Source organism: Triticum aestivum, chromosome 6A (genome assembly GCF_018294505.1).
Source record: "Triticum aestivum cultivar Chinese Spring chromosome 6A, IWGSC CS RefSeq v2.1, whole genome shotgun sequence".
In the NCBI taxonomy this organism is placed as follows: Eukaryota; Viridiplantae; Streptophyta; class Magnoliopsida; order Poales; family Poaceae; genus Triticum; species Triticum aestivum.
In genome coordinates, this window is record NC_057809.1 from 481,990,602 (window position 1) to 482,014,065 (window position 23,464).

A 23,464-nucleotide genomic window follows, 5' to 3' on the forward strand; every position below is an offset into this window, starting at 1 on the left:
TGCTCCGAATGTCTACATCCAAACAGGCAAAGAAGATTTGTAAAGCACAGATGCCATGGCTAGTTTCTGATGGGGGGACAGAGAAGAGCATAGGAGAATGCATTGGTCTGCATGGTGGCGAATGTGTTTGCCCAAATGCAAAGGTGGTGTGGGTTTTCGACGACCCCCTGGCGTTTGTTTGCCGGTAGTAGAAATAGCAGACAAGTACGGGACAGAGCCAGTTATCATTGCCGAACCCGTCGAACAAATTTAGCCGACGCAAAGGCTGCGGAGCACCAAGAGCGGAGGCTTGTTCCACTAGCATGCGCCGTGGAACTACCAACCCATGCAAGATGCAACACAACGGTTTCTTTTGAAAACTCTGCTGCTTGGCCAGTATATAAAAGGACACCCGCTGCTGCAAGTAAGCCACATCAGACACAGAAGTTCTCAGCGCAGGCAGACACAAGGTCACAGGCTATGGCATTCTTCATCGTCGCCATCTTGCTTGGACTCCTCTCCGTCTCTCAACCAGGTGATCAATCTTCTTCCGTTGCCCATTTCAGTCGCATTCTTGAGCATTTGCGTCGTGCGGTGTTGCTGATCTTGCGATTGTGCATGGCAGCGCGAGGTGTAAACTACACGTTCATGAGGGAGGCGATGCACGCGCCGCCGGTGACCTACTACGACTACATCGTCATCGGGGGCGGCACGGCGGGCTGCCCGCTGGCGGCGACGCTGTCCAGGCGCTACCGCGTGCTGCTGCTGGAGCGCGGCGGGTCGCCCTACGACGACGACCGCGTGCTCAACATGGCGCACTTCTCGGACGTGCTCTCGGACACGTCCGCGTCGTCCCCGTCGCAGCGGTTCGTGTCCGAGGACGGCGTGATCAACTCGCGGCCGCGGGTGCTGGGCGGCGGCAGCTGCCTCAACGCCGGCTTCTTCACGCGCGCCGGCGCCGGCTACACGAGGGCCGTCGGCTGGGACGCCAGGGAGGTGCTTAGCGCCTACAGGTGGGTGGAGGACGTGGTGGCGTTCCAGCCGGAGCTGGGGCCGTGGCAGGCGGCGGTGCGCCGCGGGCTGCTGGAGACCGGCGTGGTGCCGGACAACGGGTTCACGTTCGACCACATCCCCGGCACCAAGGTCGGCGGGTCCATCTTCGACCCGGACGGCCGGCGCCACACGGCGGCCGACCTGCTGCAGTACGCGCGCCCCGAAGGGATCGACGTGCTCCTCCGGGCCCGAGTGGCCAGGATCTTGTTCAGTTACAAAGGTATAGTCTTGTTTAAAGAACGCACTGCCAACTGACCGTTAAGTTCGTTAACGGTATAAAGTCAAGCAATATTGCCGTGGCGCGAATGATTTGGTCGACGAGTTCGGGCGCCAACGAGTTTTTTCGGTTTGCAGGGACCAAGCCCGTGGCGCGCGGCGTGGTGTACCGCGACTCGCTGGGCATGGTTCACGTGGCGTACCTCAACCAGGGCGACGCCAACGAGATCATCCTGTCGGCGGGGGCGCTTGGCAGTCCGCAGCTGCTGATGCTCAGCGGCGTCGGGCCCTCCGACCACCTCCGGTCGTTCGGCCTCGACGTCGTCGTCGACAACCCCGGGGTCGGGCAGGGCATGTCCGACAACCCCATGAACGCCATCTACGTGCCGTCGCCGTCGCCGGTCGAGGTGTCGCTCATCCAGGTCGTCGGCATCACCAGGTTCGGCAGCTACATCGAGGGCGCCAGCGGCTCCGACTGGACCACCCGCACCGCCTCCTCCAGCGGCGACGGCGCGCGACAAGCCCGCGTCTTCGGCATGTTCTCCCCGCAGACGGGGCAGCTCCCGACGGTGCCCCCGAAGCAGCGCACGCCGGAGGCCATCGCGCGCGCCGTGGAGGCCATGAGCCGGGTACCGGACGCGGCGCTCCGCGGCGGCTTCATCCTGGAGAAGGTCCTCGGCCCGCAGTCCACGGGCAGCCTCGCGCTCCGCAACCTGGACCCCGACGACAACCCCATCGTCCAGTTCAACTACTTCGCCCACCCGGACGACCTCCGGCGCTGCGTCGCCGGCATCGAGGCCATCGAGCGGGTCATCCGCTCCAGGTCCTTCTCGCGGTTCGCGTACCCCAACTTCGCGTTCCCGGCGATGCTCAACGTCACGGCGGAGTTCCCGGCGAACCTGATGCGCGTGCGCGGCGGTAGCGACCCCGCGGCGCTCGAGCGGTTCTGCAGGGACACCGTCATGACCATCTGGCATTACCACGGCGGGTGCCAGGTCGGCAGGGTCGTCGACCGCGACTACCGGGTCCTCGGCATTGATGCGCTGCGCGTCATCGACGGCTCCACGTTCAACGCCTCGCCGGGGACCAACCCGCAGGCCACCGTCATGATGCTCGGCAGGTAGTGTTTCCTCTCGTTTCACGCTAATTTCTGGCAGTGTTCGTGCCGCGATGGATCAACTGATGTGCGCCCGTGCTTTGTAACCTGACGGACAGGTACATGGGAGTCAAAATCGAAAAGGAGAGGACGCTGATCGAAGGAGGAGCGAGAAAACTGTAGCGGGGTATAACCACTAGGCTGTTATCTGCGTACAGGCGTACTGCAGTCGCTATTTGCTTTCAGGATTCTTTTAGGAGTCTCCATACAGAGTGGAATGCATGCTAATTGTAATTGATGAAGTTTTACAAATGGTGTAAGCCAATGCCGCACCTTATTGTGAGATTTGTTGATGCGTTAACTGAATCTATGTACTAAACCTGCTTTGGCCGTGTGCATCATGATGCTCCACAGGCCTAGGCCTTCCCCCTTTTTGGGAAGAAAAAGGTATACTAAACTTACGAAATCACTAATTGAGAAGTACCCGTTGCAAAGATCACTTCAATTCCCTCTGGTTGTGACAAGTGGCGCACATGCATCGCGTCACTTGTCGCAACCTGGGAGTTTTTCCTTTTTTTTAGATTCGTTTATTCAAAACGTTTTATCTCTTAAATCGTGCATCCAAATCTTGAACCACTTTCGCTGTTGGATTCTTCGCGCTGAGATCTTCAAAACTAGATTCCATGTTGATAGGTTTTGACGAACTTTTTTTTCACGAAAAAACCCGAACGAAAGAACCGAACCGGGAGCACGGGTTTTTTGCCTTTTCGAAAGAGGCACGCCCGTGCCTCTCACAAAATCACAATCGTGCCTCTCGCGGAAGTAAAACCGTGACTCTTGCGGAAGGAAAAAAAAAAAGAAAACGCGTTTTTTTTTCATTTCCGAGGAGACACCGCCGTGACTCTCGTGGAAACACAACCGTACCTATTGCGGAAGCAAAACCGTGACTCTCGCGAAAGAAAAAAAAACAGAAAACATGTTTTTTCCCTTTTCGAGAGGGACGCCCGTGACTCTCAAAGAAAGCACAATCATGCCTCTCGCGGAAGCAAAATCGTGACTCTCGTAAAAAAACAGAAAACACGTTTTTTTTCGTTCCCAAGAGGCACGGCCGTGACTTTCGCGAAAGCACACCCGTGCCTCTCGCGGAAGCAAAACCGTGACTCTCGCGAAAGAAAAAAAAACAGAAAACACGTTTTTTTCGTTTTCGAGAGGCACGGCCGTGACTCTCGCGAAAGGACACCCGTGCCTCTCGCGGAAGCAAAACCGTGACTCTCGTGAAAGGAAAAAAACGCGTTTTTTCGTGGTATTTTTTTTTCCAATTTTTTTAATTGAAAAGCTGAGGAAGACCGGTGGAAAACCAAAACATTGAAAAACCCAAAAAAAATCGTTTAAAAAGCCGAAAACATGTGCGGAAGAATAAAAAAATAAAATCCGGAGGGAGCGCCCAGAGCGCGACACGTGACGAATTGCTGAGAGCGCGCCAAGTGACGCTGATTGTTGCGAAACTCCCGAAGGAGCGCTCGTTAACTAGTTGCTCTCCTAAACTTGCTACAAGAATGTGCTTATTTTATTGCTAGAATGACGAGGAAACAAAAGAACTTTTATTTAGAAGAGGAAAAAAGCTTGACTTGCCAAAAGTATAGTTGACGCCTTGCCCCTTCCCCTCTCCTCCGGCACCGGGACGCTGCCCGGGACATCTCTGTCATCACTGTCAGCATCAACTTCTCCTCCGTTCTCATGCATGGTGAAGTGTGAGTAGTTCATCCTCGGGGCTGAGGGTATGTACTGGCAGCTCTGTGTTTGATCTCTTTCTTTCTCTCTCATGTTCTTGATGGATTCGATCTTGATGTATCACGAGCTTTATTAATAAAGTTGGATCATATGATGTTCATCTCACTCTATTTTTTTATGAATTGGGTCTTGCTCTTTGAAGTTTCTTTATGTTGGATTGAATACTTTGGATTTGAGATTACATGATGCATGTTCAGTAATTAACTTGCGGATACCCATAGTAACATTAGAGTACTCTTAGCATAAAAGTTGAACGATAAGTATTATATGTGTCGTCGTAGTACGATTTCTGGGATTGTCCTAGCACTTTGTGGGTGATTCAATAGATCAAGATTGGAAAGACAATATGAAATTTCATCCTACTTCCTCTGATGGAAATAGAAACTTTGGAGTGATTCTTTGCTGCACTCTAAGGGATTAGCATGTGGTTTAATTATGTTAATAATGTTGAGAGTTGGCATTAGCGAAAGTATGAACCCTAGGCCTTGTTTTCAAGGATTGAGACACCATTTTTACTCACTTTTGTTAATTACTACCTTGCTATTTTTATTTGTTTAGGTTACAAAAATATATTTCTACCATTCATATTACACATTTATCATCATCTCTTCGCCAAATTAGTGCACCTATACAACTGACGATTGTATTAGGTGTGTCGGGGACACAAGAGACCATTTGTATTTTATTGCAGGGTTGTTTGAGAGAGAACCACCTTCATTCTACATCTTAATAAATCTTAGATCATCCACTTGAGGAAAATTTGCTACTTCCTACAAAACTCTACGCTTGGAAGTCCAATAAAGTCTACAAGAATAAAGTTGCATGGTAGACATCATCGCCACATTTTAGAGGTGTTGTCGTTCTACATGGAACCTTACATGGAATTCATTACAAGAAACTTGATGGAATTGTCTTCAAAGTAGATTTTGAGAAGGCTTATGATAAAGTTAAGTGGTCATTTCTGCAACAGGCCCTGTGTATGAAGGGGTTTCAAATTGGCCTGGAGGAAGAAGATCGAAGCCTTTGTACAAGGAGGCTGTGTCAGGATCAGGGTAAATGATAATGTAGGTCATTATTTTTAGACACAAAAAGAACTGCGTCAGGGGGGTCCGATGTCGCCTATCCTGTTCAAGATTGTTGCACATATGTTAGTGGTGCTCATTGGTAGAGCCAAAGAGGAAGGCTAGGTCATAGGGCTCATCCCACATCTTGTGGATGGGGGTGTGTCCATACTACAATACGCTGATCATACAATAATTTTCAGGGAGCATGACATGACAAAAACAAGAAATATGAAGCTGGTTTTATATCTTTTTGAACAATTATCTAGGCTAATTTTTTCATAAAAGTGAACTATTATTCAGGAGCACTAAGGAGGAACAGGAAAGTACAAAGTTGTTCGGTTCTGGAATTGGATCCCTTCCTTTTTGTTATATTGGGATCCCAATTCATCACCCAAAATTGACCAACAAAAAATGAAAATGCATTGAAGATCAATTTGAGAGGAAGCTAATTTGTTGGAAGGGCAAACTTATGTCTCATGGGGGTCAGCTCGTTCTTATTTAATTATGTGTGTACGAGCATGCTGATGTTCATGTTATCTTTGAAATACCCATAGGGGCACGAAAAAGATTGGGCTTTTATCAATCGCGATTTTTTAGCAAAGTGATGAGAATAAAACAAAATACAAACAGACTAAGTGGGACATATTATGTAGGCCTAAAGACCAAGGGGGTTTGGGATTAAAAATCCTGAAGTAATGAATAAATGTCTGCTTAGAAAGTGGTTATATTGGCTCTCCTCATAGGAGGAGGGGGTGTGGCTACAACTATTTTGTAACAAATATCTGCATTCTAAAACCTTAGCACAAGTTACGGCACAGCTGAAGATTCTCCCTTTTGGAAGGGGTTGATCGGAACTAAGGTCATTGTCTTCAACACGAGTAAATTTATCATTGGCAATGGGCGCACAACTAGATTCTGGGAGGACACTTAGCTAGGGAGACGTCTCTTGCTTTACATTATTCAACGATAATATTGTACACGTAAAGACACATTTATAAGTATAATACTAGGTTCGGTTCTCTTAAATATTCAGTTCAGACAGACACTAGCTAGGGAACGATGGGATACATGGCTACATGTAGTGTGTAGGTAGATGGAGGTCAACTTGTCTAAGCCAGATGTATTCCGATGGAAACCTCTAGTTTTAGGCATGTTCTCAGTCAAATCTATGTGTGAGGACATGATTAATAATGGACCAATCCCTGATCTATTCATATATGGGAAATAAAGGTGCCTATAAAAATCAAGATTTTATATGATTTGTGCATAAGGGAGTGATTCCGACTAAGAACAATCTGGCAAAACATAGGTGGGAGGGGAGTAAGTGATATTGTTTTTGTAATCACGAGGAAACGATTCAACATCTATTTCTCATATGCCCACTAGCCAAGTTATTGTGGTGAAAAATACACGTGTCCTTTAATGTTGCATCGCCTAATAATAGTATCTCCAATCTGTTCCATAACTGGTTAGATGGAGTTGAGCCTAATACATCGGCACGAATTTGCATGTGAATTGTGCATTACTTTGAGCTATTTGGAATTGTCGGAGTGACGTTGTATTTAACAGGACAAATATAACAAACTTTTTGCAGGTTATCTACTGGGCGTCTGGATGGGTCAAAAAGTGGTCATTACTACACCATGCAGAAGTGAGGGAGCTTATGGCCTTTGGATGCAACCGATGGGAGATGGTAGCACAAGCTATGTACAACCAGTTTGGATGACAATCCAGTAATAGGATTTGTGTTTAGGCACTCTATCCTATTTCTTCCTATTGTGGTTATTACATACTTCCGGAATGCTGATATACGAGATAGAGTTAGGGTAGCACCAACTGAAGAGAAGCTTGTCCAACATCCTTTGAGATGGTTTGGGCATATTCATCGTATGCCTCCAAAAGTTTCAGTGCATAGTGGAAGGCTAAAGAGTGCGAGTAATGTCAAGAGAGGTCGCGCTAGACCGAATTTGACATGGAACGAGTCCGTGAAGAGAGATCTGAAGGACTTGAGTATCACCAAAGAACTAGCTATGGACAGGGGTGCATGGAAGCTTGCTATCCATGTGTCAGAACCATGAGTTGATCGCGAGATCTGATGGGTTTCACCTCTAGCCTACCCCACCGGGACTAAAGGCTTCATTGTTGTTGTTGTTGTTGTGGTGGTGGTGGTGGTTATTACATACTTCTACGATTTTATTTATGTACCTGAGATGATACTCATACCTTGATGCTATATTCATTTAAATAAATGGTTGTGTGCATCGCGTGATGTAGAGGCCTGGGTATTCCTCCTTTTTAAATATTTAGAATCCAGGTGGCCACCACATTACAAATCCTATAGTTTTCTATTTTTGTGTATCCTTAGTCTCGGTGACTGTGAGGCCCAATCTATAGCATAGTACACGCTTATCTTTCTACCAAGACACATTCGAATCTAGCTCGAAAAAGAAAGGGGAAAACCTACACAAGAAGTGAAAATGCCAGCAGACCCAATTTTAGTGGGGCCTTAAAAGCTTGTAAAGATGATCACGAAGGTCGGTTATCCTATATCCTAGGGATGAAGAGGTTCATTCTCAGAACATTTGCTCCACCATATTAGGGAGAAAACACTTGGTCGGTAGTTGATATGCCACCTTTAGGAAGGTAGAGCAAAAGGGAGAAAGAGGGGGAGGGGAGGGGGCGTTGAAGTAGGTTGACCAATGACCTTGAAAACATTAGGTCATCCATGAAAGCCTGTTAACCAAGATGAGTAACATCAACGAACCTAAGGTCAGAGAGATGGCCTCACTGAGTAGCGTCGCCCCCTTCTCAATGCTAGTGGTGGTAGATGGCCATAGCTAATAGTGAAGGCGATGGATAAGGGGGAGAGGAGAACAAATAGAAGAGCTAGAGAAGACGGTTGTGTGTACTGCCTCCGGTCCTTTTTACTCTCCATATAAGAATTGTCTGAAGTCAAACTTTATAAAGTTTGACCATATTTATATGAAAAAATATTAACATCTAGAATGCTAAATTTATACAATATGAAAACTAAAGTCGTGACGCATCTAAATGTTGATTTCACATTTCAAATGTTGGTATTTTTTCTGTAAACTTGATCAAGGTTTACGAGGTTTGACTTCAAACTAATCTTATGTGCGAACTAAAAAGGACCGGAGGAAGTAAGTGATAAGATAGAAAATGAGGGTGATATGGTTAGTAAAATGAAATCAACGTAAGAAAACTCGAAATTGTGAGCTAAACGATAACTCATTACATGCCTTGAACTCACCTCCTAATTGGTCAAGTCGAATTGAAGTTTAACAAGTTAATAAGACAACTTAAACAAATCTTGTTTCACTCGTTTGACCTTAGATTTCTCTAATTGTTATGTTTTTTAGAGAACCACGCACATTATATTAGTTAATAAAGCAGAATACAACTACACACATGCAAAAACCTCCAAAAAGATCAGGACATTACAAGTGCCTAAGAAACTTCGTAGAAAGAATCCCACAAAAAGAATACTCACTACAAAAAAATACACTTCCGTGATGATACATGTTTGTCACAGTAGGTCACGTTTTCTGTCATGCATGTACATCCATGACTATTTTATGACAGAATCAAAATAGTCATACTTGTGCTGTCGTAGAAGTGTCCCATGACATTACCAAAATTATCATCACGGAAGTGTCCACTTCCATGACGATAAATCGCGTGTCATAGAAGTACTTTCGTTAAGGGTGACCGACACGTGGCATCCACCGTAACAGGTCGCCGTTAAGCTATCGGGTTCCGGTTTGAATCTGATAACCCGTTAATAGCCCGAACCAATGGGGATTTGTGATGACCTGGCTTATTAGGGATGATAGACTACTCATATCAATAAGGAATTCCTTCTTTTCCGGGAGCCCATTTGGATAGAACTCCAAAGTTAAGCGTGCTCAGCTTGGAGTAGTGTCAGGATGGGTGACCGACCGGGAAGTTGCTCCCGGGTGCGCATGAGTGAGGACAAAGTGCGCAGAAAAGACTAGTATTGATCTGTGGGGCCAGTCTAGATCCCGCCAGGAGTAACGACCACCGACGGGTGTGTCCGGGGCGTTACAAGTTGGTATGAGAGCCGACCCTCGCGGTTACACGGATGTTTGCGGACAGGTGCGCGGTCATGTTGTTCATAACGTTTGTGACCCGTCGTGGCACACGGCATGGTACATGTACCGGACTAAATGCACAGACGTATGTGCCAAGAGGGAACGTTCCTGTGGCCCGACAAGGACGTCGGTTCCTCTGAGTGGGGGTGTATGTGATGGCCTGGCTTATTAGGGATGATAGACTACTCATACCAATAAGGAATTCCTTCTTTTCTGGGAGCCCATTTGGACAGAACTCCAAAGTTAAGCGTGCTTAGCTTGGAGTAGTGTCAGGATGGGTGAACGACCGGGAAGTTGCTCCCAGATGCGCACGAGTGAGGACAAAGTGCACAGAAAAGACTAGTATTGATCTGTATGGCCAGTCTAGATCCCGCCAGGAGTAACGACCACCGGCGGGTGTGTCCGGGGTGTTACAGGATTTTCCACATGTAAAATTCTCATTGGCCGGAGGAAACACGTGTTGGCTCACCGTTGGGACATATGTCATCCACTCATTGGACAGGAGGCGCCTAAGATAGGTCAACACGTGGCATGGCCCAACAGTGGCCCATTCTGGTGAAAAAGGTCGGCCCAGTAAAACTTAGCAGGCTGGCCCATATAAGGCCTACTTGTGCCAGGTCCATTTAAGCTCATGGCCCATACGAGATGTGCCAATTCGGCCCGTCAACGATTTGACACCATTGCAGCCCATCGTCAGTTCGAGCCCGTTAAGAGCCTATCGGTGTCAAAACCGCAAATCTCGGGTAGGGGGTCCCGAACTATGCATCTAAGGATCGAAGGTAACAGGAGGCAGGGGACATGATGTTTACCCAGGTCCGGGCCTCCTGATGGAGGTAAATCCCTACATCCTTCTTGATTGACTTTGATGAGTATAAGTGTTACAAGAGTTAATCTACCACGAGATCGTAATGGCTAAAGCCTAGATGTCTAGCCTGTATGATTATGACTATTCTTGCCTCTACGGACTAAAACCCTCCAGTTTATATAGACACCGGAGGGGGGCTAGGGTTGTACAGAGTCAGTTTACAGAGAAAGGAACCTTTATATCCGAACGACAAGCTTGCCATCCACGCAAAGGAGAGTCCAATCAGAACACGGGGGAAAGCCTTATATATTGTATCTTCGCAGCCCATTAGTCTCGCCCATATTGCATAGCCCGGACGCCCGAGGACCCCCTCATCCAGGACTCCCTCAGTAGCCCGTGAACCAGGCTTCAATGACAATGTGTCCAGCGCGCAGATTGTCTTCAGCATCACAAGGCGGGTTCCTCCTCCGAATACTTTAAAGTAGTTTGATCAATAAGAACTATGACCGGATCTGCTTAACAGGTTAACCAACCATAAAGGCATAATACTTAAGTAAGGTATATCCATCGATAGCTTTTTTCGGTGAAACGTCATGCTTATCTCTGCTATCACTTCGAACCGTTTTTGGGCCTCCCGCCTCGCGTTTCAATACGCAACTCCTATTGACACGTCCTGTCAAAGTAGAGATCGTGTCCCCTTATTGCAGGATTCTCATCAATACGAGTTTTAGTAATCTAACTGTGTTGTTCGCACGACCTCTTGGGAACAGGCGAGTTTTAAGGCTCGAGGGAGGGGGACACTTGATATTCGTGGTCCATATAAGTGGATAGAATCCAACTCTTCCGTCCCACGCCTCATTCTCTCTCTGCCTCTCCATCCTCGAGCTCCAGCGCCCAAGTTCCAAGCTTTTCTCCCATCCACAACTCCTCCGACCATGGCCGGCTCTCAAGGCAATTGGATGGCTTCCTTCATCACAGAGGAGAACATCAAGGAGCTGCGGGAAGCGCGGTATCTAACCGTGGAAATTAAGCACAGGCTCCCTAATCCGGCGCTGGTCATCCCCACTCCGGGGCCCGGCGAGAGGGTGGTGTTCATCCCCCACTTTCTCCACGGACTCGGATTCTCCCTCCACCCCTTTGTGAGGGGTCTCATGTTCTACTAAAAGCTAGATTTTTACGATTTGGCCCCAAATTCATTCCTCCACATCTCGGCGTTCATCGTCGTGTGTGAGGCCTTCCTCCGCATCCCTCCACACTTCGGCCTATGGCTCAAGATTTTCAACGTGAAGCCAAAGGTGGTCGACGGGCAACACACGGACTACGGTGGCGCCATGGTGAGCAAGCTCCCCAAAGTCAACTGGCCAAAGGGAGTCTTTGTGGACACTGTCAGGATATGGCAACAGGAATGGTTCTATATCACAAAGCCCTACGGCCCTAAGTGGGCAGCCGCTCCAGCCTTCAGATCCGGACCCCCGCTAAGGCTCACATCCTGGACTGACAAGGGTCCGGACTAGGGGCTTGTCAATGAGGTGTTGCTGCTGTGGGAACGCGTCCAAGGCATGATAGCGAAGGACCTTACCCTCGCTAATGTGATCCAAGTGACGTTGATCCGCCGGGCACTTCCCTGCCAATGGCGACCCCTCAAGATGTGGGAGTTCAATCCGTAAGGGCCGTGGACCCTACAACGGTTCTACAACACAACACATAAGGGGGTGTGGAAGCTGCTTTTTAAGAAGCAGAAGTCATGGCCAAAGTCATCAAACGACACCTGCCTCGACTGCAACCATCCAGCCTCTGAGGTAAATTCTAAAACCTCTGAACACCAATTGGTTCGTCTATCCAAAGGAGAAGTATTGAGTAGTCCATCTCTAAACAGGTCTGGACCAAGAAGGTGGAGCAGATCCGGTGTCCGGCTCCACTCCTCGAAAACCCAACCGATCCTCTACTAATGAGGATGCTGGTCCTGACGCCATACCAGGCGACGGTAAAGAAGGACAAGAAGAAGAAGAAGAAGAAGAAGAAAGAGGAGGGCACTTCAGACGTAACGTCCGGAGAAGATGATGCCCAGTCCTCTCATGAGGGCGATGACGACAACGAGGAGGAGGAGGAGGAAGAAGAAGATCCTCCCCGCAAGGGCAAGAAGAGGGCGGCCTCCAAAGACCTGGAGGCCGAAGCATCCAAGAGAGACAAGATTACCCTCTCCGATGACTCGGAGTCAAACACCGAGGCCCTCCCGAAGCACCATTGCCGGACCAAGCCCCAAGCCGACTCGTAAGTAGTCCGGGATTTTTCACATACATCCAATCTCTATGGATTGTGATGATAACTCTAAGTTCTATTTTTTTAGTCCGGCCCGCAGTCTCCCCTGGATATCCTCATCCTCGGGGGATCTGTCGTCGGAGATGATGGAGAGCGAGTCGCCTCCACTAGCTTCCCTGCCGCCTAGGTGGATGACGCTGAGGTGTCATCCCATAGGCCCTCCCCGGGCCTTGAAGAGACGCGGGGGGGGGGGGGGACTTAACGGCGCCGAAGGGCAATACCTTGGTTGCTGAAGGACTGGGGGTACGGCCCCCTTGGAGACCGGCGATGGGAGCCCCGGTCAATCTGACCCCCAGCCGCATACTACTCCGGAGACCCACACGGCTCCGGAGTCTAGTGAGCGACCCCTGTAAGAGAAGGGGGCGGTGACCTCTGCTAATACGGAGGTGCCGAATACCACGGCGAACGCACTGCAAAGTGCATCCGTCCTGGATGAGCACCGCATCCTGATGGGTCCGGTGGCTGAGAAGATTCAGTCCGCCAAGAGCGGGCTGAACGAAGCCTTCTCCAGCCTGCTAGCAGGCTTCAAGGTACGCAATATAATATTTTTGATTATTTTTATGAGAAATATGCCTATATATAGATAGTAGCCCCTGAGACTCTGTTCAGTTTTTTGAAAGAAAAGCGAGCAGAGGATCAATAATCAGTTGTCAGGTGGTAACATACTATTTTATTTGGATTAAAATAGGCCTCTCTGTTGGCGGCGACTGCCCAGACCGCAGAAGTTGCCGAACTCAAACGGAAACTGGCGCGAGTCGATGAGGACCTAGTCCTTGTTAACACGCGGCTCGACCAGGCGCAAGGTATAAAATACATCTTACTTTATACTTGTTTATGTTCGTGTTCTGTGAAATTTCGAGAGCTGCAATGTGCGTATTTGTACAGATGGTGCCGCCGTGGTTGAGACCCTCAGGGGTGAGCTTGCCCAAGCCAAGGATCAAGCAAGGGTAAGCAAGGCGGCCGCTGATAAAGCGACTACGGACTTAATGGCCGAACAGGCCGCTCGGCGCCGTTTTGAGGAACGGGTGACCGAGGTGGAGCAGAAGCTCAAGGACACCGCCCGCAAGTGCGACTCCTTAGAAGAGGAAAATAAGGCGAAGGGGACCGAACTCGCCAAGGCCTTCAATACGCCAAGGAGGCGCGGTCCGAATCTCGCGCGGCGCGCGAGGAAATCCGTCAAGCCAGACAGATAGCGACTGGTAAGCCTTTTCCATTACAGGCTAAATTTGGGGATCGGCGGTATGCCTTTCTTAACCGACTGTGGAGTTCTCCAGATGCATATGCAGATCTGCTGAAGAGTGATGTGGACGCTGCCAATTCTTCCCGGGCCAGGAGGGGTACGCAACGGAGAAGCTCTGGTCGCATTTTGCAGGGCAGGAGCGTCCCGCACTGCTAAATGACCAGATGGCACAATGGGCGGAGCTGCATAAGATGTCCAGCGCGGCCATGGAGGACGTCATAGTCCGGTTGTGGCCGACCGAAGCCATTCCGGACAACTACTTTGGCCTTGTGTGGCGTCTCATTGATGCGCTGCCCCGAATCGACGCCGTCAAGAGGTGGTCCTGCATAGAAGGAGCGCAAATGGCCTTCGCCCGTGTCAAGATGCACTAGGCGAAGATGAAGGCCGAAAAGGTGGCAGTTGAGGGCCGCCCAAAAGCAAAGACCATCGCACACCGAAGTGCTATTTTGAGGATGTACTAAAAGGTGCCCGCCTTGTAGAAGGCCAATGCTCGAAGGATGTAGTGTTCGAGTGAACTAGTCTGAACTATTCGGGAGTTTGTATTATGAACTAAGGCTTTTGTAATATATTCATGCTTTTATGAAGAGTTTTATCCTCCTGTGCGGCTGTTTTTATATCTGAGAGGTCCCAGTCGTCGGCTTCAACCCTCATGTAGATACTACTGGGGTGTTCGGAATTGCGCATGACTACACTTAACCCAACATCTTGGTCCATGAAGGAGGTGTCTGCGCGGTGAACCAGGCAATTAGACTATGCGGTTTTATTGCTCTCACTTGGCCATAGGAGTTTGACGATGGGTCTACAAAGTAGCCCCTGGTATGTATGCGGCTATCCCAATGCGGATGCGTTGCATATGTGACTGAAAAACAGTCCTTCGTGTAATATGGAAAGAATCGCTAAAGATTTTAATGAGTCTCTGAATGGCTGACCAGCTCTCGCCATATCATTGACAGTCAGTTTTCGGCTTTCTGTACTAAGGTGCTTAACTGGACGAACCAGAAACACAATCGCAGTAGTTCTCCCTTTACTACCCTAGCCGATTAGACGGAACGTAAGGTAGCAAACACAGGAGCCGGGCAACCCAACTATTGACCAAAGACATGATTTGGAGCCGATGCATATAGTGCCGAACTCGGGACGCCGAATTGTGCTATAAAGCCGTTTGTACTTTTGTTTGGCAATGCATGTGTTGCCATATAGAGCCCCTGGCAATTTGTGCCAAGGTGTGTGTGCGTGAGACAACTGAAGAGACGGAATAAAGTCTATAAGTAAAGACGATACCGAAGAAGAGTTTGGTTCACTTGAATTTGGTTGATACGACAAAACGTAATCTTACAGAGGGTACCATAATCACTGAGGTCATTTTACATGCCGGGGGTCTAAGGATAAGGGGAAAAGCTCTATACAGGTTCTTGAGTGAAGTTGTTGTCTACAAAATCCTTTTCACCTTCCTGTCGCACATTTGTGCCGCTTTCGCCTGAGTAAGAATGATTCCTTGAGAGGAATGGTCTTCGACTATTTGTACGGAACCGGGCTCGGAGAGAGTCCTTGTGTGTCCATAGGATTAGTAGGCTTTTAATCCACCTGTGGTAAAAGATAAGAAATAAAAAAGAGGGGAATGCCATATAGGGTTGAACCGTACTATAGGCATGTCCGTATTTTGCCTCCACTGATGCCCATGGTACTTTGAATGCGTAATTGTGCACGCGCGGGTATGAATTTCGCTGATGTACATGGCAATCGACGGAGGCAAAACTGCTAATCCGGCCCTGGGATTGCCGGGTTGTTGGCATACGGAATTTGTCAGCATTGTGTAATAGAGTCTGCGGCTTAATAGCCGATGAGGTGTGCGGCTTGACAGGGCCGCTTTGTACTTTGTCTGCGATGGCCATGGTATGTCCCTCAGTACGGAGGGAGCGTTCCATGTTTCTGTTGACTGTAATGACGCCATGTGGTCCGGGCATCTTAAGCTTTAGATAGGCGTAGTGCGGGACCGCGTTAAAGCGGGCGAAAGTGGTTCGTCTGAGTAGTGCGTGATAGCCACTATGGAACGGGACGATATCGAAGGTCAACTCTTTGCTTTGGAAGTTGTTCGGCGAACCGAAGACGACTTCCAACGTGATTGAGCCCGTGCAGCGGGCCTCTACACCAGGTATTACTCCTTTAAAGGTAGTTTTAGTGGGCTTGATTCTTGACGGATCGATGCCCATTTTGCGGACGGTGTCTTGATAAAGTAGACTGAGACTCCTGCCGTCGTCCATGAGGACTCGCGTGAAATGGAATCCATCAATGATCGGATCGAGGACCAGAGCTGCCGAACCTCCATGGCGAATATTGGTTGGGTGGTCCTTTCGATCGAAGGTGATCGGGCAAGCCGACCATGGGTTGAATTTTGGGGCGACCGGCTCTATGGCATAGATGTCCCGTAATGCGTGCTTGCGCTCCCTCTTAGGATATGTGTGACATATATCATATTCATTGTCTTTACCTCAGGGGGAAATGTTGGGGAACGTAGCAGAATTTTAAAATTTTCTACGCATCACCAAGATCAATCTATGGAGTCATCTAGCAACGAGGGAGAGGGGAGTGCATCTACATACCCTTGTAGATCGCGCGCGGAAGCGTTCAAGAGAACGAGGTTGATGGAGTCGTACTCGTCGTGATCCAAATCACCGATGACCTAGCAGCGAACGGACGGCACCTCCGCGTTCAACACACATACGGTTTGGAAGATGTCTCCTCCTACTTGATCCAGCAAGGGGGAAGGAGAGGTTGATGAAGATCCAGCAGCACGACGGCGTGGTGGTGGAAGCAACGGTGATCTCGGCAGGGCTTCGCCAATCTCAGGGAGAGGGAGGAGTGTCACGGGAGGGAGAGGGAGGCGCCAGGGGCTAGGGTGCGGCTGCCCTCCCTCCCCCCACTATATATAGGACCCCTAGGGGGGCGCCAGCCCTAGGAGATTGAATCTCCAAGGGGGGGCGGCGGCCAAGGGGGGTGGAGTGCCCCCCAAGCCAAGCGGGGCGCCCCCACCCCAACCCTAGGCGCAGGGGAGGCCCATGGGGGGGCGCACCAGCCCACTAGAGGCTGGTTCCCTTCCCACTTCAGCCCATGGGGCCCTCCGGGATAGGTGGCCCCACCCGGTGGACCCCCGGGACCCTTCCGGTGGTCCCGGTACAATACTGATTACCCCCGAAACCTTCCTAATGGCCGAAACTTGACTTCCTATATATAAATCTTCACCTCCGGACCATTCCGAAACTCCTCGTGACGCCCGGGACCTCTTCCGGGACTCCGAACAACTTTCGGGCTACCGTATGCTAATATCTCAACAACCCTAGTGTCACCGAACCTTAAGTGTGTAGACCCTACGGGTTCGGGAGACACGCAGACATGACTGAGACGACTCTCCGGTCAATAACCAACAGCGGGATCTGGATACCCATGTTGGCTCCCACATGCTCCTCCATGATCTCATCAGATGAGCCACGATGTCGAGGATTCAATCAATCCCGTATACAATTCCCTTTGTCAATCGGTACGTTACTTGCCCGAGACTCGATCGTCGGTATCCCAATACCTCGTTCAATCTCGTTACCGGCAAGTCACCTTACTCGTACCATAATGCATGATCCCGTGATCAACCACTTGGTCACATTGAGCTCATTATGATGATGCATTACCCAGTTGGCCCAGAGATACCTCTCCGTCATACGGAGTGACAAATCCCAGTCTCGATTCGAGCCAACCCAACAGACACTTTCGGAGATACCTGTAGTGTACCTTTATAGTCACACAGTTACGTTGTGACGTTTGGCACACCCAAAGAACTCCTACGGTATCCGGGAGTTGCACAATCTCATGGTCTAAGGAAATGATACTTGACATTCGGAAAAGCTATAGCAAACGAACTACACGATCTTTGAGCTATGCTTAGGATTGGGTCTTGTCCATCACATCATTCTCCTAATGATGTGATCCCGTTATCAATGACATCCAATGTCCATAGTTAGGAAACCATGACTATCTTTTGATCAACGAGCTAGTCAACTAGAGGCTCACTAGGGACGTGTTGTGGTCTATGTATTCACACATGTATTACGATTTCCGGATAACACAATTATAGCATGAACAATAGACAATTATCATGAACAAAGAAATATAATAATAACCATTTTATTATTGCCTCTAGGGCATATTTCCAACAGTCTCCCACTTGCACTAGAGTCAATAGTCTAGTTACATTGTGATGAATCAAACACCCATGCAGTTCTGGTGTTGATCATGTTTTGCTCTATGGAGAGGTTTAGTCAAAGGATTTGCCACATTCAGTACTGTATGTACTTTACAAATATCTATGTCTCCATTTTGAACACTTTCACGAATGGAGTTGAAGCGACGCTTGATATGCCTGGTCTTCTTGTGAAACCTGGGCTCCTTGGCAAGGGCAATAGCTCCAGTGTTGTCACAGAAGAGAGTCATTGGGCCTGACGCATTGGGTATGACTCCTAGGTCAGTAATGAACTCGTTCACCCAGATTGCCTCTTGTGCCGCCTCTGAGGCTGCCATGTACTCCCCTTCACATGTAGATCCCGCCACAACGCTTTGCTTGCAACTGCACCAGCTTACTGCCCCACCATTCAAAATATACACGTATTCGGTTTGCGACTTAGAGTCATCCAGATCTGTGTCAAAGCTAGCATCGACGTAACCCTTTACGACGAGCTCTTCGTCACCTCCATAAACGAGAAACATATCCTTAGTCCTCTTCAGGTACTTCAGGATATTCTTGACCGCTGTCTGGTACACACCATAGCATACATGATAGACCCTATGGCCGAGGCATAGGGGACGACACTCATCTTTTCTCTATCTTCTACCGTGGTCGGGCATTGAGCCGTGCTCAATCTCGTACCTTGCAATACAGGCAAGAACCCCTTCTTTGAATGATCCATTTTGAACTTCTTCAATATCTTGTCAAGGTACGTACTCTGTGAAAGACCAATGAGGCGTCTCGATCTATCTCTATAGATCTTGATGCCTAATATATAAGCAGCTTCTCCAAGATCCTTCATTGAAAAACACTTGTTCAAGTAGGCCTTTATGCTTTCCAAGAATTCTATATCATTTCCCATCAACAGTATGTCATCCACATACAATATGAGAAATGCTATAGAGCTCCCACTCACTTTCTTGTAAATGCAGGCTTCTCCATAAGTCTGCGTAAACCCAAACGCTTTGATCATCTCATCAAAACGAATGTTCCAACTCCGAGATGCTTGCACCAACCCATAAATCGAGCATTGGAGCTTGCACACCTTATCAGCATTCTGAGGATCGACAAAACCTTCCGGCTGCATCATATACAATTCTTCCTTAAGGAAACCATTAAGGAATGCCGTTTTGACGTCCATTTGCCATATCTCATAATCATAGAATGCGTCAATTGCTAACATGATTCGGACGGACTTCAGCTTCGCTACGGGTGAGAAAGTCTCATCGTAGTCAACCCCTTGAACTTGTCGATAACCCTTAGCGACAAGCCGAGCTTTATAGATGGTTACATTACCATCTGCGTCTGTCTTCTTCTTAAAGATCCATTTATTTTCTATGGCTCGCTGATCATCGGGCAAGTCAGTCAAAGTCCATACTTCATTTTCATACATGGATCCTATCTCAGATTTCATGGCTTCCAGCCATTTGTCGGAATCTGGGCCCGCCATCGCTTCTGCATAGTTTGAAGGTTCACCGTTGTCTAACAACATGATTTCCAAGACAGGGTTGCCATACCACTCTTGTTGGGGATATTACCACTAGGCGTAAACCGGCCTACTTGGGCCGGGTTAACTTCATTAGTGGTATAAGCAGATGAAGGCCCGAGGCCTATAGTCGGTTTAGAATCTGTAGCCGTAAACCGACCTGATGTATAACTTGTATTGTAAGTTAGGAATAGAGAGATACCAACCGGGATACGAGTATGAATCGGTTGGAACTCTATGGACCGACGGGCGTCACCCGTGTATATAAGGGGACGACCCGGCGGCGGTTCAGGACAGACAACGACAACTCGAGCCTGGGCGAAGCTTGTTTGCTCCCTAGCCATCGAGACCATATCAATTCCATCACAACTAGATGTAGGCTTTACCTTCATTGAAGGGGCCGAACTAGTATAAAACCCTCGTGTCTTTGTGTCCGCTTTAACCCCTTCAAGTAAACCCGTGGCGATGGCTCCACGACTAAGTCCTTTCACTAGGACATCTGCCGTGACAAATCCACGACAGTTGGCGCCCACCGTGGGGCTATCGCACGATGGTTTGACAATCTTGGAGGGCAAGCTCAAAGGACTCGAAGGCTATGCTGTGGGCCAGATGACCAAGAGTCGTCATGGCAAGATCTACATCGACGATGCAGGATGGGGTCCCGAGGCCGATTCAATTGAGTACGGGTACCGGGTCCCCTTTGGTGGCATACACGTTTTCATCGGCAAGATCGGTGAGCCGGGGCCTGAGCCGGACATCTGCATCGACCTCGTCGAGATGGCTCAGCGTGCGAGATCTACCCAGGCTAAACTGGCCGTGAAGCGTGCCTTCGTTGGAGTCATCCACGGAGGAGGGCGTGAGGACGAGTCAGAACACGGTAGTGAGGCCGTCGTCTATTCCGGCGACGAGTCCTCGACCGGAGAGACCGAATCACTATACCAGTTACAAGACGACCAGGTTAGGGGCTGTTCCGATGGCGACAGTATTCCGGACCCCCCAGGCCAGGTCAACCGGGTTGGAATATTCATGGCCGGCACACAGGCGGCGAATCACTCTTCGACCGCCGCAGCAATGCTCTCCGGATCAGCAGGGGCAGGAGGCCTTGTGCGCCCGCCGGTTCAAGTTCTATCTGATCTATTTGATACACTAGCCGCGCTCATGGCAGAGGACAATCCGGCGGATCAGGAGGCCCATAATACAGAAATTGCAAAGGTGAGAGAGCAGATCGTGCAAGCCAAAGCGGATCTGGCCGCAGAAAAAGACAGGATGGCCGCAGAGCAGGCCGCGTTAGACGCCCAGGCTTATAAGCTCATGCTTGACCAGAACGCATCACAGGAGGTCTTAAAGCGGAAGCACAGATCACGCCTGCCGTTAGGGTTTGATCCCTGGAATCTCTTTCACACTCCAGGAGCTGGACCCAGTAATCCGCCGCGGCACCTGAAGACAAATCGGATTGAGGCACCAGGACCAGGGGGGACGGTCCAACCTCGCCTGATGGAACCTCCTCAGCAGAACATTGTGATTCTTCGGTCGGTCCAGACGCCCCCAGGTCATTATTCTAATCCTATGGACAACCTTGTTGCGGCCGCCGCGCGATTAGAGGCTATCCCGGTCGAAGGGGACTCTCCGCAAGCGATAGAGACGCGCCGGGTTAAGGAGCTTCTCCGGACCGCGTTGATTCAGCAGGAGGCATACTCGTACAGCCGTGACCGGATTCACTCTACGCCCCGTCCAAGCCGGAGCTATAGCAGGCGCATGGATGAATCGGCCATATCGAGCAATGCGCGAGGCCGTGAAGCAGCCCATGGCAATAGCCCGGCAGGCGGTGTTCGCGATGCTCAGGATGTGGTGGACCGGGCCCGAGCACGGAGGGAAGCCGAGTTAGCAGCGCAGGATGATGCGGATCAACTTACACCGGTTCGCCCTACCACCTTCGCCGGACCAGGAGTCGCATCCGCTTTGGGGGTGCCTTGTTTAATCCCCGCTTTACGCAGTGTGCGCCTGCCCAAAGATTTCAAGGGTCCACGTAAGGTGCCGAATTACACCGCTGATTTATCCCCTGAAGCATGGATAGAGAGTTATGAGATGGCCATGGAGATGTTAGACGTGGATGAGACCGCATGTGCAAAATACTTCACCATGATGCTTGAAGGCACGGCGCGTACCTGGTTGAAGAGCCTACCGCCCAATTCTGTCGGCTCATGGGCCCAGTTGCGGGCCCGGTTTATCCAGAATTTCAAGGATACGTGTAAGCAGCCCAAATCCATAGTAGACCTGGCGGCTTGTGTCCAGGGGGAAGGAGAATCAACGACCCATTGGGTGCGCTGCGTTTCGGAAATTTTGCACTCGTCCGACAGGATTAATGCTGACTCTGCGATCTTAACCTTGGAAGGCAACTGTCGGTTTGAGCCTTTAAAATTGAAATTGGGACGCATGAAGCGGTTCTGTAATGACATGGGAACCCTCATGGCCGCTCTAGTGAAGTATGCTGATTCGGACAGTACCAAGGATCCCGAGACTGATGATGATGAAGCAGGGAAGGGAAGGAAGAATAGCAACTCCAAACAGCAGTAGTATAAACCGGCGGGTCATGGAAACGGAGGCAAGCGCAAGGCAGATGGCAGCATGGACTTTGTGGCCAACACTAATGCACAGGACAGGGGGCAGCGGCGCAGAGGTAAAGCGGCAAATCGTAATGGGGCTCCCAATCCTAACGCAAGCCGCTTGAGTTATTTGATGAATCAGCCTTGCCCGAAGCACGGGACGAAGGAGGCGCCGGCTAACCATCTTTGGAAGGATTGTTATATCATGCAGGAGTTTAAAAACTCTAATGCCTTCCGGTATGATCACGGGTCAGGTGGCGGTTCAGGATCCGGTTTTCGTGGGCCGGATCACGATGGAGCTTCCGGTTCAGGTCGCAATCAGGGCGGTCACAATCACCAGAATAATCAGAACGGCCAGCAGCAGCAGCAGCAGCAGTCGGGTTATCAGAGCCAGCCAAAACAGTTGAATAATGGGCAATATCATGTTTTCACAACTATCTTGGATAAATGCGACCGAAAACTCCACAAGCGAGCAGTGAATTCTGCTGAACCGGCCTTACCACGTTACTTGCGCTGGTCGGAACAGCCTATCGTGTGGAGCAGAGAGGATCACCCGCCCCGGGTTGATAATCCGGGCCAGCTAGCATTAGTGGTGGACCCTCAGGTGGGGGTTATAAATTCACCAAGGTACTCATGGATGGAGGAAGCAGTATTAACATACTATACTATGAGACATTCCGTCGCATGGGCTTAACAGACAAAGATCTCAAACCGTCTAATACGGTGTTCCATGGTGTGGTGCCTGGCAAATCTGCATATCCTGTTGGTAAGATAGCCCTGGACGTGGCTTTTGGGGACGAGCACGACTCCCGGTCAGAAAAACTAACATTTGAGGTGGTGAAGATCCAGAGCCCATATCATGCCTTGTTTGGCCGGCCGGCTTACGCCAAGTTCATGGCGCGGCCTTGTTATATCTACTTGCAGCTCAAGATGCCGGGTTACAAGGGGACAATAACGGTTCATGGGAGCCGTAGGGTCGCTTTGGAATGTGAGGAAGGTGATGCGGCTTATGCAGAGTCGGTCTGTGCCACGGAGGAGTTGAAGTACTATAAGGACAATGTTGATCCAGCGGATATGACACCTTTGAAGAAGCCAACTACAGAGCATGATTCGGATCTAAAGTTCAAATCGGCAGCTGAGACCAAGCTTGTTGACTTCGTGCCCGGCGATTCGTCCAAGCAGTTCACTGTCAGTGCCAATTTGGATCCCAAATAGGAAAGCGCGCTCATCGAGTTCATCCGTGAGAATCGGGACATCTTCGCATGGAAACCATCCGACATGCCAGGTGTACCGAGGGAACTCGCTGAGCACACTCTTAATGTGGATCCTAGGTATAAACCGGTGAAGCAATTCCTCTGCCGGTTTAACGAAGAAAGACGAAAGGCCATTGGAGTAGAAGTGGCCAGGCT

General features: G+C 49.6%; 1 protein-coding gene across 1 annotated transcript; it reads left to right on the plus strand.

Annotated features, from left to right (window-relative positions):
* The first annotated feature begins 387 nt into the window (after positions 1-387).
* Positions 388-2,689, plus strand: LOC123128000 (protein HOTHEAD). The gene is made up of 4 exons (XM_044547887.1): positions 388-514; positions 605-1,252; positions 1,387-2,368; positions 2,464-2,689. The coding sequence occupies exons 1-4, from the start codon at positions 460-462 to the stop codon at positions 2,525-2,527; spliced, it is 1,749 nt and encodes a 582-aa protein (XP_044403822.1). The 5' UTR covers positions 388-459; the 3' UTR covers positions 2,528-2,689.
* Positions 2,690-23,464: the final 20,775 nt, after the last annotated feature.